Raw genomic sequence first — 17,509 nt, 5'->3', positions numbered from 1 at the left:
AGTCTCTTGAGTGAGTCCTGTGCTCTGGCTGCCAGGTCAGGTGCACACTATGGCCCTGAGACCTACTGTTTCTTACCACTGGCTTTTTTCTTTTTTAGGAAACTATATATTCAGAAAGCTTTGAATAGTATTGGTATAAGTGGAAATCTTGCACTGCTGTGAGAATGGTCTCAGGTTGGGGGCAAGGGAGGGGGGCAACAGTGAATAATGGCATTAGAATCACAGAATGTAGAAAAGCTGAACATGTCAAATACTCAGACTTGCCCACGGTGAAGCAAGTTTTACTTCTGGGAATTTCTTTCGTACAATAGCACCGGTGAGCTATCATCATGGGGGGTTCTGAAGTCTTGCTGTGATGTTTTCTGCTACCCTGCATATTTTGAGGGGTGTGAGGTTTGTGCTTGAGATGTGTTAAATCTTGATGTGTTTTTCTTATATGCGAAGTGGACCATTTTATTGCTTTATTTCTTAACTGAGATGGTTCTAAGTTTTGGTTGAAGTGTACACATATAGAAAAAATCATAACAGGTTAGTGAATTTTCACAATTCCATTGATTGTAATGTTTTTAATTTTGTCATGTAAAGCATACCTCAGCCCTCATCTCTTAAATTTCTTGCTGATTTGGGTTCTAACATTATTTTCAGAGTCTCATTCCAAAAAAAATAAATAACCCTTCACTGAAACTTGTGTCTTCCTCCTTTCGTAATCTCATCTCTTGATCAGTGTCCTTCTGTTAAACTGAAGTGTTTTGTGTGGCTACAAAGTCATAACTCAAGGGAATACGGGGGTTGGGATAGAAAATATAGCTGTGGGGTAGCAGCTACAAACATTCCTTGGAATTTTCACAACTGAATGAAACTTTGGTTGGTGAGCTCACCAGTCTATTTTTTGAGAGGTGGTGAGTGAGCAGATGACAAGTTGGCTTCTGTTGTGGGGAAACTGAGAGAGGAGCAGCTTTCTCATTCTCAGAACTCGGATCAGGCCTTTAAAAATTAGTCGTGAAGGATGTGAGCTTTCATCTAGAGCTGTAAAATTAAGCACAGTCTTTGTAGGTGCAAACTTGCCCACATGTGGTTCTGTTATCCTCTGCTCCATTTTAGATTCACTTATGTTCATCTGTGTCTTTTGCTGTTTTGTATGTTTAAGCATTTGAATAGAACTTAACTTTTAAACATCTTTTAAATTACATCATCTCAGTGTCAGGGCTTCCACACTTGTCTCTGACTCCCAGGGTGGCCCAGAGTTGCAGCTATGCTGTTTCTCCAGTGTTCTGCCTTCATCTGAACCAACCTTTCCTTAAATTTTAGAGTAAAGAGGTTTAGAGGCATGCACAGCAGTACCTTAACTATCTGGTAAAGTGATATTCTGGATACTAAAATTTTTCAGATAACCAAAATTGCAACCATTTATGTATTCAAACATTACATTTTTAAAAAGCATTAATTCAGGAGTTCGTAACCAGCCTGAGCAAGAGTAAGACCCCATCTCTACTATAAATAGAAAGAAATTAATTGGCCAACTAATATATATAGAAATAATTAGCCGGGCATGGTGGCGCATGCCTGTAGTCCCAGCTACTCAGGAGGCTGAAGCAGCAGGATTGCTTGAGCCCAGGAGTTTGAGGTTGCTGTGAGCTAGGCTGATGCCACGGCACTCACTCTAGCCTGGGCAACAAAGCGAGACTCTGTCTCAAAAAATAAATAAATAAATAAAAATAAAAAGCATTAATTCCATATTTCCCTGCCTTCTGGGGCAGAAAAGCATACTAAACACCAAGGAATAATTTTGTTCTGTAGACAACTGTAGTTCTAAATTGATGCCAAATCTGGGAGTTGCCCTGGAGTTTTGTTCACTGGGGAAGGGGACACTTTTTAGGAGGGATTTGCCTTTGTTTTCGGAAAGGTCACAAGAAGAGTGTGCAGCTGTGTGAGCCCCTGGAATGTAGCACAGTTGTCTTTTTCCACAAAAATTGCTCACAAATCAAAATTGGCCTTTTCTAAGTGATTACCATATTCTGTTTTGATGCCCAGATAGATAACAGCTCTTTGTCAGCCTGACTCTCCTCTCTCTTCTGAGAACTCAGGAGAGTATATACACATCTCACTCATTAATCATTAAGATGTTTTCCAAAACTGTTCATAGTGCTTGCTTCGACAGCACATATATCAAAATTGGAACAATACAGAGAAGATTAACATGGCCCCTGCTTGAGGATGACACGAAAATTTGTGAAGCATTCCATATTTTCATTGGGGAAAAAAAAACTGTTCATAGCCAGATGTGATGGCGTGCATCTATAGTCCCAGCTGCTTGGGAGGATGAGATGTAAGGATCCTTTGATCCCAGGACTTCAAGTCCAGTCTGGGCATCATAGCGAGATCCTGTCTCTTTAAAAAAAAAAAAAAAAGCCCATCTCGGCCGGGCGCTGTGGCTCACGCCTGTAATCCTAGCTCTTGGGAGGCCTAGGCGGGCGGATTGCTCAAGGTCAGGAGTTCAAAACCAGCCTGAGCAAGAGCGAGACCCCGTCTCTACTACAAATAGAAAGAAATTAATTGGCCAACTGATATATATATATAAAAAATTAGCCGGGCATGGTGGTGCATGCCTGTAGTCCCAGCTACCCGGGAGGCTGAGGCAGAAGGATCACTCGAGCCCAGGAGTTTGAGGTTGCTGTGAGCTAGGCTGACGCCACGGCACTCACTCTAGCCTGGGCAACAAAGCGAGACTCTGTCTCAAAAAAAAAAAAAAAAAAAAAAAGCCCATCTCCATTGATATGGAGGAAAGGGACGAAAAATAAAACTCTTGCCTCTCGCCTGTAATCCTTGCACTCTGGGAGACTGAGGCAGGAGAATCGCTCAAGGTCAGGAGTTCGAAACCAGCCTGAGCAAGAGTGAGATGCTGTCTCGTCTAAAAATAGAAAGAAATTAATTGGCCAACTAAATATATACATAGAAAAAAATAGCCGGGCATGGTGGCGTATGCCTATAGTCCCAGCTACTCGGGAGGCTGAGGCAGGAGGATCACTTGAGCCCAGGAGTTTGAGGTTGCTGTGAGCTAGGCTGACGCCACAGCATTCTCTCTAGCCTGGGCAACAAAGTGAGACTCTGTCTCAATCAATCAATCAATCAATAAATAAAGCTCTTGTTTATCTAAGCCTATAGGTTTTTGTTTTGAATTATTACTATATGATGATGCTTTATAATATTGTTAGGCCACATTTTTCTTCAAGTCTTTGTTTTGGGCAAGTAACAGAATCTTGGCCTTAAGCGACTTTTAAAAGAGCTCCTTTTCTCAAAGTCTGTTCAGTCTTCTGTGCCACCAGTGCAGGGACAGGCGACTGAACTGTGGTGTGGCAGGTTAAGTGCACTTTCCCTCCCAAAACTCATCCTTATCCTTACTGTGTGCTTTGTAATTGTCTAACAGCACAATGCCTTTGCTGGCCAAAGCACAGTTCACTATTTTATGAAGATTTAAAAAGTATGAGTGGAGGCTGGGTGTGGTAGTTCACACCTATAATCCTAGCACTTTGGGAGTTTGAGGTTACAGTAAGCAATGAGGACACCACTACACTCCAGCCTGGGTGACAGAGCAAGACCCTCCCTGTCTTCAAAAAATAAAAATAAATGTTATGAATGTATCTTACAAATATTATTAATATTTTGTATCATTGTAGTTTTTAATAAAACTACAGGGTTATTCTAGATGTTTGGGAGCCTTACCTTTCATTTCCAGAGACAATTTCTTTTTAATTTTAATAGAGTTTAATATAATGCTGGTTATTTGAAATTACAAGAAATCTTAACATCCACATAGTTGATAGTACTTCAAATAAGACCTTTCATGAACAAACCTAAAAGATAGCATAATTGTCTTGTGGCCACCCTTTTAAAAGGGAAAAGGAAATGATTTTTTTTTCCCCTTGTCATCTTATTTCTTTTCAGGTTTTGAATGAAGAGTGTGATCAAAATTGGTACAAGGCAGAGCTCAATGGAAAGGACGGCTTCATCCCCAAGAACTACATAGAAATGAAGCCACATCCGTGAGTTGCGCTCTACGGGGCTCCAAAGGGTTGGAACCAACCTGCTTGTTTCAAATACTGTTTTTAAAGTTGAGATCACTGGGATGGATGTCATGCCTTTTATTCTGTCTTTCCAGTGAATTGACAAAGGTGTTGATTTTGCATGTTAATAGTAACATATGATACAGTATAATAGTCAATAATAATACACAATTTACTTATTTACTTTTTTTTTTTTTTTTTTTTTTTTTTGAGACAGAGTCTCGCTTTGTTGCCCAGGCTAGAGTGAGTGCCATGGCGTCAGCCTAGCTCACAGCAACCTCAATCTCCTGGCTCAAGCAATCCTCCTGCCTCAGCCTCCCAAGTAGCTGGGACTACAGGCATTCGCCACCATGCCCGGCTAATTTTTTTTTTTTTTGTATATATATATTAGTTGGCCAATTAATTTCTTTCTATTTATAGTAGAGACGGGGTTTCGCTCTTGCTCAGGCTGGTTTCGAACTCCTGACCTCGAGCAATCCACCCGCCTCGGCCTCCCAGAGAGCTAGGATTTCAGGCGTGAGCCACCGCGCCCGGCCACTTATTTACTTTTGAGACAGAGTCTCACTCTGTTGCCTGGGCTAAAGTGCCATGGCGTCAGCCTAGCTCACAGCAACCTCAAACTCCTGGGCTCAGGCGATCCTCCTGCCTCAGCCTCCCAGAGTGCTAGGTTTACAGGCATGAGCAATAATACACATTTTAGATTGATAACAACTATCTGTGATCTTCAAAAATAAAACAGTAGTTTTGCAGGTCCATAATTATTTTTCTTTAAATGTTTGGGGCCATATGTGTTTCATAATTCTGCATTTCTCGACTTTAGAAAGGGTACTTACCACGTGGTTTTGTGTTTATATGTTTGATGATCCATTGGAACAGTATCTTGATAATCTTTGTATCCCCAGAGCACAGTGCTTGGCATATAATGGCATATTATGGCTCCCAATAAATGTTTGTGCCTCTAGCTTAGTGTTCCCACTTCAGAGAATGAAATATGCTCTCCTCCAGGCTTCTGAGAGTGGTGAACATGTTTAAGTTTTTTCAGAACCTCCACCCCCTGGTTTATATTGATATGCGACACAGTGGGACCTGGGAGCCTTTACAGACTCCTGTCCTCCCACCCTCGCCCACCTCTCATTCGCTGCCCTTGCTCCTACTGCAGAGGCAGTCATTGGTGTTACCTTGTGAGTATGTCAGGGGCAGCTGAGGCTTTCCACGCCCAGGCTAGACCACTGTTGGGGCGCTGTGTACTTGCCTTGACGGTGGTGGTAGGTGAGGCTTCAGATGACTTATCTCGCCTTGACAGCAGCCCGCTGGCCGTTTCCACCTCATCGCTGCTCTGATTGCACCACGTGCTGCTCCAGCACATCCCCCAAGTACCAGAGCAAGATCTTAGCCGCACACTGTGCTTGCTTCTTTTTCTCTCTCTCTCACTCTCCATCCCTCCCCCTCCTTCCCTCCCTCCTTTCTTTCTCTCTCTTTTTTTTTTTTTTTTTTGAGACAGAGTCTCACTTTGTTGCCCAGGCTAGAATGAGTGTCACGACATCAGCCTAGCTCACAGCAACCTCAAACTCCTGGGCTTAAACAATCCTCCTGCCTCAGCCTCCCAAGTAGCTAAGACTACAGGCATGTGCCACCATGCCCGGCTAATTTTTTCTATATGTATATATTAGTTGGCCAATTAGTTTCTTTCTATTTATAGTAGAGATGGGGTCTCGCTCTTGCTCAGGCTGGTTTTGAACTCCTGACCTGGAACAATCCGCCCGCCGCGGCCTCCCAGAGTGCTTGGATTACAGGTGTGAGCCACCGCTCCCCACTGGCACTGTTTACTAGGAGTGGGAGGGACCCACAGGGTCACACAGCATATCCTCCCCAGGTCCCCTGCACGCTAAGTAGCTGGTGCACTTCTGTTTCCTTCAGTTCATTCATCCTAAGAATAAACCCTAGATCAAGGGTTGGCTAAACTTGTTTTCTGTAAAGGGCCAGACAGCAAATATTTTAGGCTTTGTGGGCCATGTATAGTTTCTGTCCTGTCAAATCTTCTTCTTAAAAATTTTCTTTGGCCGGGCGCTGTGGCTCACGCCTGTAATCCTAGCTCTTGGGAGGCCGAGGCGGGCGGATTGCTCAAGGTCAGGAGTTCAAAACCAGCCTGAGCAAGAGCGAGACCCCGTCTCTACTATAAAATAGAAAGAAATTAATTGGCCAACTGATATATATAAAAAATTAGCCGGGCATGGTGGCGCATGCCTGTAGTCCCAGCTACTCGGGAGGCTGAGGCAGGAGGATCGCTTGAGCCCAGGAGTTTGAGGTTGCTGTGAGCTAGGCTGACGCCACGGCACTCACTCTAGCCTGGACAACAAAGTGAGACTCTGTCTCAAAAAAAAAAAAAAAAAAAAAAAAATTTTCTTTTAACAACTTCTTAAAATTTTAAAAACAGTCTTAGTTGTGGGCCACATAAAAAAAATGGCAGATTTAGACCAAAGGCCCTGTTTCCTCGCTCCTGCCCTAGACCCAACAATAACAACACCAACTGAAGTTCTATCTTATTTTCATATTTTTGGACTGAAAGGGAATTCATCAGAACATCATGCTATAATTTTATATTAAATACCCATTGCTCTAAATCCTTATTTTTCTTCTGATTGTTTCAGGTAACATAGGCATTTTATTTTTATTTTTAAATTTATTTTCTTCTTTTCTTTCCCCTTACACTGGCACGATCAACCAGGTAACCATAGGCATTTTGAATCTTGACTAAGGAAAGATAGGAAGGGCCACCTTTCTTGCAAAGTTGCAGTTACTGACAGACTGGTTGGAAGAGTCACTCTCGTGCCTGAACTTTTCCCAGTTACAAAGAACCTGGGGATAGTGTTGATTGGAAGCATCTGGCTCGGGCTCCGAAGCGGTGTTATTGGCAGACTCTGGCTGAAGGGTGGGCAGTGTTCATCCACTCTGAGCTCTGAAAAGGGAAATTACAAACTTAAAAATCCTTATTTATCTAACTCTACCATATTGCCGGAAAAGGCCATGCTTGAACCTGTGTTGGGGTATGACATTACACCCATGGTTCTCACTGCAGGGCTGGTGGGTGACTGGGCATTCCCAAATGTAGGACTGGGGTTAGCCTCCTAGTTGTGGTACAGCACAGAGTCCCCTGCGCCTTCCTTTTTTGTGTTTAGGGAGGAAGAGGAAAGTATAAAAGGGAATACAGGGCCAGGCATGGTGGCTCATGCCTGTAATCTTAGCATTCTTGGGAGGCCGAGGCAGGAGGATCGCTTTAGCTCAGGAGTTTGAGACCAGCCTGAGTAAGAGCGAGACCCCATCTTTACTGTAAACAGAAAAATCAGCTGGATGTTGTGGTGTGTGCCTGTAGTCCTAGCTACTTGGGAGGCTGAGGCAGAAGGATCACTTCAGCCCAGGAGTTTGAGGTTTCTGTGAGCTAAGCTGACACCACTACACTCTACTCAGGACAACAGAGTGAGATTCTGTCTCAAAATAAATAAATAAAATAAATATAAAATGGAATACACTCTCACCTAATATAGCACTTGAATTAACAACCTAAACCCAGGCTACAACGTGATTGTTGGTGTTAGTATTGTAATATGAGGTACATATACTGGGGGCATCCAGATATGTCCTCTTCATATTAAATGCATGTGGACTGTCGGTTATGGGATGTAGTGAAGAATTGAATTGGGAAATAAGCCTTCTCCTCCCCTTAGCTTTCTCCCCTCTGCTATTTCTGTTGTAGTATAAACCTATCTTTTGAAAGATTTTTAAAATATTTGACTAGAGGCATATAATTGCACTTAAATATCACCATTTAAAGAAATGGTGCCTTGTAAGAACAATGAGAAAAGCTGGATGGAAGGCTGAAAGCATCTCTTTGAAGGTATCTGATTACCCAGCAGGTAGGGAATAGGTACAGGGCCAAGACCCCAGAAAAGCAAAACTGGATGAGCAAAGCCCAGCATTTGGGGCCTTTGTCCCCTAGAGGTGTCCCCAGAAGAAGTGGCTAACAAGAATAAGAAGCCTAATTGAGCTTTTAGGAGCATGGGGCTAGGAGAAAAAAAAAATTGGGTATTCAGGACCTGCCAAATCGTGTGTGGAGTGGGATGGCCCTGCTAATAAGTCCCCAGGCCTCTGGCTGGTACAGCAAACCGTACTGAGGAATGAGGAGAACAGAAGTAGAATGGCCCCAGGTAGTCATGACCAGGCATTAGAAGAGACGATGCCTTATGATCAAAGAACAAAGGGAAGGAACAAACAGCGGGTTCTAGGTAATGACCAAGTGGTCAGATACAAACTTTAAAATAAGTGTGCTTAATATTATCAAGGGATTTATAAATGGAAATGTATAAATGATATAAAATGCTGTGGAAATGTGGAGTGGTGGCATTTTAATGTTTTAACTGAGAGTGATAGGTTTTCATCACATAGCATAATTTGATGCCCCTTCTGTTATATGGGACATCTGAGAGAGGCGTGTACATTAGTAGAAATAGAAGCAGATACAGAAGAAATGTTTGCTTAATGAAAATGATCTCTAAACTAATTTTTTATTTCTTGATCTGGGTGCTTGAAACATGGATGTGTTTATTTAATTAGAGTACTTTTTTTAAGCAACACATTCCAAACCTGTCTTTTTTATGTTGTAATTCATACTTAACTACAATTTTTTTTGTTGTTGTTTTTTGTTTTTTGTTTTTTTTTGAGACAGAGTCTCGCTTTGTTGTCCAGGCTAGAGTGAGTGCCGTGGTGTCAGCCTAGCTCACAGCAACCTCAAACTCCTGGGCTCAAGCAATCCTTCTGCCTCAGCCTCCCGAGTAGCTGGGACTACAGGCATGCGCCACCATGCCCGGCTAATTTTTTATATATATATCAGTTGGCCAATTAATTTCTTTCTATTTATAGTAGAGACGGGGTCTCGCTCTTGCTCAGGCTGGTTTTGAACTCCTGACCTTGTGCAATCCGCCCGCCTCAGCCTCCCAGAGAGCTAGCAATTTATTTTTTTAATTGAAAATAAAATTTAAAAAAAAAAAAGAAAATAAAATTAAGTTAATTTTAAGCTGGGCAAGGAAACACTGCAACCATATTTATGTATTTGTACACCATAAAGAAAAGTCTAGAAACATGTATTATAATTGCCAACAGTTGCTGTCTCTGGGGAGTTTGAGGGAAGAGTCTTACGTTTTGTTTTTACTTCATGCACATCTAGGCTATTATAATTTATATTCGTTACTTTATTTATTTATTTAGAGACAGAGTCTTGCTTTTTTTGCCCAAGCTAGAGTAAGTGCCGTGGCGTCAGCCTAGCTCACAGCAACCTCCAACTCCTGGGCTCAGGCAATCCTCCTGTCTCAGCCTCCCGAGTAGCTGGGACTACAGATACGTGCCATCATGCCCGGCTAATTTTTTCTATATATATTAGTTGGTCAATTAATTTCTTTCTATTTATAGTAGAGACGGGGTCTCGCTCTTGCTCAGGCTGGTTTTGAACTCCTAACCTCGAGCAATCCGCCTGCCTCGGCCTCCCAGAGTGCTAGGATTACAGGAGTGAGCCACTGCGCCTGCCTATATTCATTACTTTATATCTTAATAAAAGAAAAAGAAAGGAAAATGCCTGCACAGTGGGAAGATCTTGGGGACCTAGAAGGAAAGAGAGTGGCTGAGGAGAAACTTCTCCCCCGCCCTGTGGGGTACGGGGAGCGTGCAGGCGGAGGCCATCTTGTGGAGTCTCTCTGCTGTACCCAGGCAGATGTGTGCCTCTTGCTAGTACATTAAAAACATTAAAGCACTAGAGATTAGAAAATGTTTAATTGATTTCAATACTATACAGTTGGCTGTCCTTTTATATTCAGAGATCATTCTGTTAATATGTGATTTCCCTTGTGTGGCCTGATTTCCAGGCACTGCAGGCCATACCCTTGGGTTACTTGTAGAAGCAGGTGGGTATGTTGTACCAGCCCCCGGCAGCCTGGCATTGGCATGTGCAAAATGAGAAAGACAGGAGTAGGCAGATGTGGGACCCTTCAGAGGTTACTAGTAGGGCCACTTCTGCATGTATCCTTCCTAGCAGAGACATCTTGCAGTACAGTTACTTACATGTAAGATATGTAAATTAGATTTATAACTTCAATGGACTGTTTGTTGGCTTTGATGTTTACATATTAAATGAATGCTAGTTACCATGAAAGGTAGGTCTTTATTAGCTATAAATAATGGTTTTGCTTTTTAAAAATAATAAAACATTAATGACAGTTTTGAAAAGAGACAGTTTTCACAGTGCCTCCATCCTGATTAGTTGTGGTTTCATTTGCAAGAACCAGGTGTCTGTGACTTGAAGCTCTTTTAGAGGTGTTCTTCTCTTCCTCTTGGTGAGCCACAGGCCAGTTGCTCCCACAATTTTCCATTAGTGTAGCCACTTTTCTTCTGGCCAAGGTGAATTAGTATTGGGAGCAGAAGACTCTGTAACTTGTTTCACATGAATAAATCTTCATTTTGCAAGTAGCTGCTATGCATGTGGTAAATTACGATGCTCCTAATGGCTTCCAAAAGCCAAGCACTGAGCAGTGGCCACGGAGGACTTGAGAGGAATGCTGCTCTCTCACAGCCTGAACCTTTTCCCTTTGGGCTGTTGGCAGAAGTAGCCCTGCCTCCTCCTGGGCCTTCCCTGTTTCCTCACCCCTTTCCCCCTACCTTGCTGTGACAGAGCTGTGACCTTATCGAACAGCTGCAAGGAGGGGCCTTGCAGCTTGTGTGGTCAGTGTGTCCCCTTGTAGCCTTGTGTCCCTTTGTGTGGTCAGTCCTGTACTCCAGCCCATAGCCGTGGGCTTCCCGGGTGCCTTTCTGATAAGTCAGCAGGTAGCCCAGTGGACACATGCCCTCCTCTGTAGAAAGAGTGGCCCACGCTAGTGCCTTGTTGCGTTGCTTTGTGGAAGGTGGAGTAGGGTGAAGTTGTTTGAAGGACCATCTCTGGGGAGGGCCTGGGATCTGTACTGTGCATGGTGAGGCTGGGGGCACTTTACCTGCAAGGAGTTGTGTCATTCCACTTCGAAGACTGAACATCCCATTTCTTTGTGGGGAAGCAAATGTTGACTGGCTTGCCTTCCTTCCTTAGGTGGTTTTTTGGCAAAATCCCCAGAGCCAAGGCAGAAGAAATGCTTAGCAAACAACGGCACGATGGGGCCTTTCTTATCCGAGAGAGTGAGAGTGCTCCTGGGGACTTCTCTCTCTCTGTCAAGTAAGTATTTCCTGCTCTAGTCACCTGGAATCCTGCCTCTGACTGGTCTCAATCACAAAGCCATTGGTCAAGTGTCTGGCTACACACAAACCAGTAGAGGTTTAGCCTAAACAGTTTTTGTTTTTTTTTTCTTTTGAGACAGAGTCTCGTTCTGTTGACTGGGCTAGGGTGAGTGCCGTGGCGTCAGCCTAGCTCACAGCAACCTCCAACTCCTGGGCTCAAGCAATCGTCCTGCCTCAGCCTCCCGAGTAGCTGGGACTACAGGCATGCACCACCATGCCCAGCTAATTTTTTCTATATATATTAGTTGGCCAATTAATTTCTTTTTTTATTTATAGTAGAGACGGGGTCTGGCTCTTGCTCAGGCTGGTTTTGAACTCCTAACCTCGAGCAATCCGCCTGCCTCGGCCTCCCAGAGTGCTAGGATTACAGGCATGAACCACCGCATCTGGCCAACAGTATTTTAATTTCACATTAAAATCATAATTTCTCGCACCTCTTGAGAACTAGTCCTAGCACCACTAGGTGTAGATTCGCATGTGGGAACAGTCTTCAGGAGTCTGGCAGCAGCTCCCTCCAGATGGCCTGTTCTCTCTAGTTTCCCTAATCCCCACCACTCCTTGGTCCTGTTCCCTCATCGGAGCACCCTCGCCTTCTGTAGGATTCCTGCAGCTGCCTTGGCTTGCCTTTCCCAAGTAGCTTCAATCGACCAGCCCCATCCTAGGCCCCTCAGATCACCTTTAAAGACTACCACGAGGGATTTGGGGTTTGTGCTTTCCCCAGTGGTGAATTTAAATGTGGAGGGGAGCTGGTAATCAGGGAATGGGGAAGTAGGGAGTTTTACCGCCTTGGAAAGCATGGAGATAATACATTGGAACTTCACTGCAACCTCAGCTCCCAGTCTCAAGCAATCCTCCCACCTAAGCCTCCTACATAGCTGGGACTACAGGCATGTGCCACCACATCAGGCTAATTTTTTAATATTTTGTAGAGATGGGGATCTCACTATGTTGCCCAGGCTGGTCTTGACCTCCTGACTTCAAGTGATCCTCCTGCCTTGGCCTTCCAAAGTGCTGGGATTACAGGTGTGAGCCACTGTGCCTAGCCAAGATTGTTTTTTAACCATTTCAGTAGGAGCGTCAACTATATTCAACAGCCACAGATGAATGCGCACAGCTGAGCGTCCACTTTAGCCGACAGCTTGATATGACTTTTCTAATTTTTCATTTATCAAAATAAAATTGTGAACATTTAAAAATAACGTAATGGAAACTTATATGTATATGTTACCTATTCTGATTTACATTACAAGTAAAGCTGCCTGTAAAGTAAAACAAGCTTTCAGTGCTTTAAAGCTTTCCTCATCACACAAGAGCAAAACGGACTCATCGCCAATGCACAGCACAAACTGTCATGCGGACTGTGAGTGTCGGCTGTGGGCAAGGTTTCGCGGCCAGTGAGCGCTGTACTAAAGTGGTTAAAGGAAGATTATAAAACCATTCCCCATTTATAAATGATATAAAGCATGAGACTTTTCAATTTCAAAATTGAACTGAATATCTTATTTTAGGACCAATGTGTGGTTAAAGTATAGTTTTTTTGAAGAATAGATTTAAATTTATAGTTGTGTTCTTTTTCTGAAGGAAAATATGAAAGGGTTAAGGTGATACTTGTAATACTTCACAAATATATTTGCTGTGTAGTTTTTATTCCCAACATATGGAAAAGTCATAGTGGATATACTTTACACAGTTTCCTCTTCCACCAAGGCTTTCCGAAGGGTTGGATTGAACATGGGCACGTCAGGGCAAGGAAGAGCATCTTGGTGTGGGTTTGTGGAATTATTGTCTGTCTGCTTCTCATGAACTTGTATGTCATCTGTTTTCCTTATATTTTATGGTGACCTGGGTATAAATGAGATGGTATAGGATGAGTACAAGTAGTTAATCACTGGTGACCAGAACCACTGGAGAGCCATAGTGCTGGGCTTGGGCTGCCTGTCTGCTGCCCAGCCACCTGTTTTATCAAATAGAATCTTTTAAGGAGTTAATGAGTTTATTGTTATAGAAATAAAACAGGTGTCATTACTGCCTTTAACAACACACCTTCCAAAGGAAGTCGAGGAATCAGCAGTTTCTGCAGTGTTTCCATAGTTTCAGGATGTCTTCAGTCTGATTTGAACTCTGTAGTTAACATAAACATGCCCTGTCAGGGGCCCCGTGCTCTTTTAAGAAATGGTCTGCATGGCACCAGTGGGAGTGGGCCTCTGTGGAGTGACAAGTGCGACGTGAATATGCCCTTCCTAATGAAGTTTTCTCACCTTCCACATTTTTTCTTGCGTGAAAAAGCAGTACTGTTTCCAAAAACTTGGTATCTCTTATTCAATGGCTTCCTTGAAGTTCAGTGCTGCCACCTGCTGGATTGTTCTTCACAACGTTTGGTTTCTTTAAGCTTTGAGATTGAAGGGAGGCTGATTCATTCATTGAACAGATGTTCAGAGAGTGCCTTTGAGGGCTCAGCCAGCTGTGAACAGGACAGCAGAGCCCTCACTGAGCTGGTGATCTAGCCAGATATCGCTATGAGAAACCCGGGGGCCTGTACCAGTCAGTCACCAGTAAGGTTTGGCAGCCAGTGTAAGAGAAGGGAGGGAGCGTGTTATCTGGTGATGGAGAAGTTTTTGTTTTTGTGTGTCTGGGCCTCTTTTATTGTCCTCGTATTTCCTTTTGTTCTGAGGTAGAATTAAAATTCCTAAATGGAGAGAGAACATGATTTTGAACTGTTTCCACTTACAAGAGAATTGTTCAAAATATTTCCAGTACCTTCTCACCTGCTTCCTATCTCACCTTTTCTAGTCTTTGAATATCACATAAGGTTTTAATTATTTGGGGAGAGTTAACTGAGTCACCCTCTTGTCTTAAGCAAGGCTATTTAATTTGGCAGGGTGCGGGGCACGCAGAAATGTGGAGTAGTTTAGGACGTTCTCTCTCACACCTTCGGAATTAGACTGCAGGTGGGGGTTCCCTGTTTAGTGAGGATTCTGGGTGTTGCTGGTGCTCTTTAGCCATATGGAGGGGTCCCAGAAGTGCTTGGTGATTGTCCCAGCTCTCTCCAGCCAGAGTCATGTTGCTCTGCAGTTCCTGGGCCCCTGGGCTGTGAGGGATGTCTCCAGAACAGCGGTTCTCTCAAGACACCTCCTGAGTGGGCAGGGAGTTGTCGATTAGCCAGGATAGAGCCCTTTGGCTGCTTCACATGTGTTCTCTGCCCCTCCCCAGGTTTGGAAATGACGTGCAGCACTTCAAGGTGCTCCGAGATGGAGCTGGAAAGTATTTCCTCTGGGTGGTGAAGTTCAATTCTTTGAATGAGCTGGTAGATTATCACAGATCCACATCTGTCTCCAGAAACCAGCAGATATTCCTGCGGGACATAGAACAGGTGCCACAGGTAAGCCTCAGGAGAGAGATCAGCATCATTTTTAGCAATTGAGAGTCACTCCTCCAGCAAGCAGGTGCCCTCAGAGGATTGCTTCTGGGGCGTCTGTGCTCTTCATTCAAAGTGTTGCCCTTTATTCACGCTAAAGATCTGTAGTTTCAAATACAATGTTTCTGCCTTTCCCAGAGGCTGCCTCCGTACAGTGTGTCGCTGGGTGGCCACCCGCCTCCCTAGGAAGATGGTCTTTAACACACTCTCTCCGATATTCTGTCCCTGTGAGCAAATTGTGAGGAGAATACACTTGTGAGGGAGGAGGGTCCTGCTTATTGCTGTATTCCCGTTCCTCGTACCCTGGTCCTGAGTTAGGATTCGCACCACCGTATGTTATTCAAGACCTAGACCTTTTGACTGTGTAAACCTGTTGTAAGTGATTGAAACGCAGATGTTTTCAAATCCTGGGACCGTGACTGAAACCTGCACTGCTGTTTCTGACGTGCCTTCCCCTCCAGGCACCACTTGCTCTCTACTCGGTAACGTGGCACAGTTGGCCACCCGCAGTGAGACATGCCCTAATATCTTCTGAGCATTGGTGGGAGACTCCACTAAACCCGCCTAGAACTTAGAATGTGTAAGGAGGGATGGGGGCTGGGAGCTGGGAGGTTACTTGAGGAAATGTGAATAATTTGGCCACATTTGTCTCCCCCTAGTAACTAGTCTGACCTAGGAGGTGGCTGACAGGTGTGTTTTCTCCCTGCTCTTTTGCAGCAGCCAACATACGTCCAGGCCCTCTTTGACTTTGACCCCCAGGAGGATGGCGAGCTGGGCTTCCGTCGGGGAGACTTTATCCACGTCATGGATAACTCAGACCCCAACTGGTGGAAGGGGGCTTGCCACGGGCAGACCGGCATGTTTCCCCGCAATTACGTCACCCCAGTGAACCGGAACGTCTAAGAATCAGGAAGAGATTATTTAAAGCAAATGAAAAATTACAAACATACAGAAGAATTAAACCCACAAGCTGCCTCTCACAGCAGCCTCAGAATACCCGGCTGGGTCGCCCTGGTGACCTCCTCACTTTGGGCGGAACTTTGGGGGGTGGGAGGGGGCGCTGGATATAAAAATGCCAAAACTTACCTATAAATTAAGAAGAGTTTTTATTACAAATTTTCACCGCTGCTCCTTTTTCGCCCCTTTATCCTTTTCTTCATCCTTTTTCTCGTCTGTCCATCAGTGCATGATGTTTAAGGCCACGTATAGTCCTAGCTGACGCCAGTAATAAAGACAAGAAACAAGTGGGCTGGTATTTCTCTATGCAAACGTCTGTTAGTCGGGATGGCCGAAGGGAGGACAGCGCTGTGTTCTTCATGTATGCACACACAGAGAGGGCAGGGCAGGGGAAGGCCGAGACCGCTTCCTCCAGGGGAGGGGTCATGTGGGCCCCGGCACCCAGCTTATTCTGTGTCCGAGTTAGAAACAGGGGTGAAAGGACAGCGTGTGCCTGCCCCTTTGGCTTCTTGAGAAAGTCAAACTCCAACCTAACGTCTCTTTTTCCACTTCGTTTTCCCTTCCAAATGGTATTATTGAGCATGTTGTTTTCTTAGTGCCTTTTTCCTTATTTCAAGGGTTGCTTCTGAGTGGTGTTTTTTTATTTGTTTTGTTTTAAAATAAGTTAAAGACAGTCCAGAGCTTTTCAGCCAGTTTGTCTCCTACTCTGTGTAAATATTTTTCCCTACGGGAGGGGGAACAGGGTAGAGAAGAGGAGACAAGTGGAAGTGGGGGCAGGGCCTTCCCCCACCCGCACCGAACCAGGAGTCTTTAGGGTTCAGCTTTAATGTCTGTGAGCCCTTGGGGTGTGAGGGGGCCTCCAGCCCGGGGCACTATGTGCCTGGCTGCCAGGGAAGTAGGGGTGAAGCCCTGCCATGTCCGACTGCCGCTAAGGCCGGGATCCTTGCCCTCATGCTCTCAGGTGTCGCTGCCCCTCCTTACCCCGGAGCCAGTGAGTTTCAAACCCGGGAAGCTGGAGGAGAAAACACTGCTTACACTGTCCTACTCTAGCTGTAGCAGGTCATACCACATCCTGTACTGGGGTAGAAAGTGAGAGTGTTCTCTCTCCATTCTTCTTGCTCTTGAGGTTAGGTCATGGCTATCACCCCGTGTGTCCCCTGACCCATCCAGGTGAGCATGAGGGCAGCGTCAAGAAGCAAAGCAGCAGGATTGTCGCTCCTGTCTCTGCACAGTGGGCTGTGTTTGTGGCTTCTCCCCCAGCCACCTACACTCGAACTGTCCCAGGAAGCGGGGAGATTGGGGAAGGAAAGATAGCTAGGAAGGCTAAGGCTGCTGCAAAGTCCTCTGTGTCTGTCTTCTATCCACTTTTGGTCCCTTGTAGTGCTGTGCCTGTGAAATTCTCTCCACCCGCTCCCCTTCCCACAACAAAAACCAGGCCGCTTCCATTTCTCTCCCCGGGAGTCGGTGACAACATTGGGCCTTTGGGTTCCCAGCCTGTCGGTGGGAGTCTCCCTTGGACTCTGGTTATGGACATGAACTCAGCGTGGAGCGCTGGGCAGCGCCAGGAGGTGGCATCTCTTCTAGACAGCGCGTCCTCCCCTTGCTCCCTGCCATTCTGCTTCTCCTCTCCTCGCTGATGATAAAGGAATCTGGCGTTCTACACCTGGACCATTTGATTGTTTTATTTTGGAATTGGTGTATATCATGAAGCCTTGCTGAACTAAGTTTTGTGTGTATATATTTAAAAAAAAAATCAGTGTTTAAAAAGACC

General features: G+C 44.7%; 1 protein-coding gene and 1 non-coding gene across 2 annotated transcripts in view; both read left to right on the top strand.

The window, feature by feature from the left end:
• Nucleotides 1-16,025, top strand: part of GRB2 (growth factor receptor bound protein 2) — a 74,927-nt gene extending 58,902 nt beyond the window's left edge. The window contains exons 3-6 of the mRNA XM_012778799.3: nucleotides 3,943-4,040; nucleotides 11,182-11,304; nucleotides 14,577-14,745; nucleotides 15,499-16,025. Coding sequence (XP_012634253.1) covers nucleotides 3,943-4,040; nucleotides 11,182-11,304; nucleotides 14,577-14,745; nucleotides 15,499-15,684 — 576 coding nt within the window. The 3' untranslated portion in view covers nucleotides 15,685-16,025. The remainder of the gene's footprint in view (nucleotides 1-3,942; nucleotides 4,041-11,181; nucleotides 11,305-14,576; nucleotides 14,746-15,498) is intronic.
• LOC142862252 (U6 spliceosomal RNA) lies at nucleotides 2,143-2,249 on the top strand. The gene has a single exon (XR_012913328.1). It is a non-coding gene; the product is annotated as a U6 spliceosomal RNA (small nuclear RNA).
• Nucleotides 16,026-17,509: the final 1,484 nt, after the last annotated feature.

The sequence above is a fragment of the Microcebus murinus genome, chromosome 18, assembly GCF_040939455.1.
Source record: "Microcebus murinus isolate Inina chromosome 18, M.murinus_Inina_mat1.0, whole genome shotgun sequence".
NCBI classification, from domain to species: Eukaryota; Metazoa; Chordata; class Mammalia; order Primates; family Cheirogaleidae; genus Microcebus; species Microcebus murinus.
This window is presented reverse-complemented; position numbering and strand designations above follow the sequence as displayed.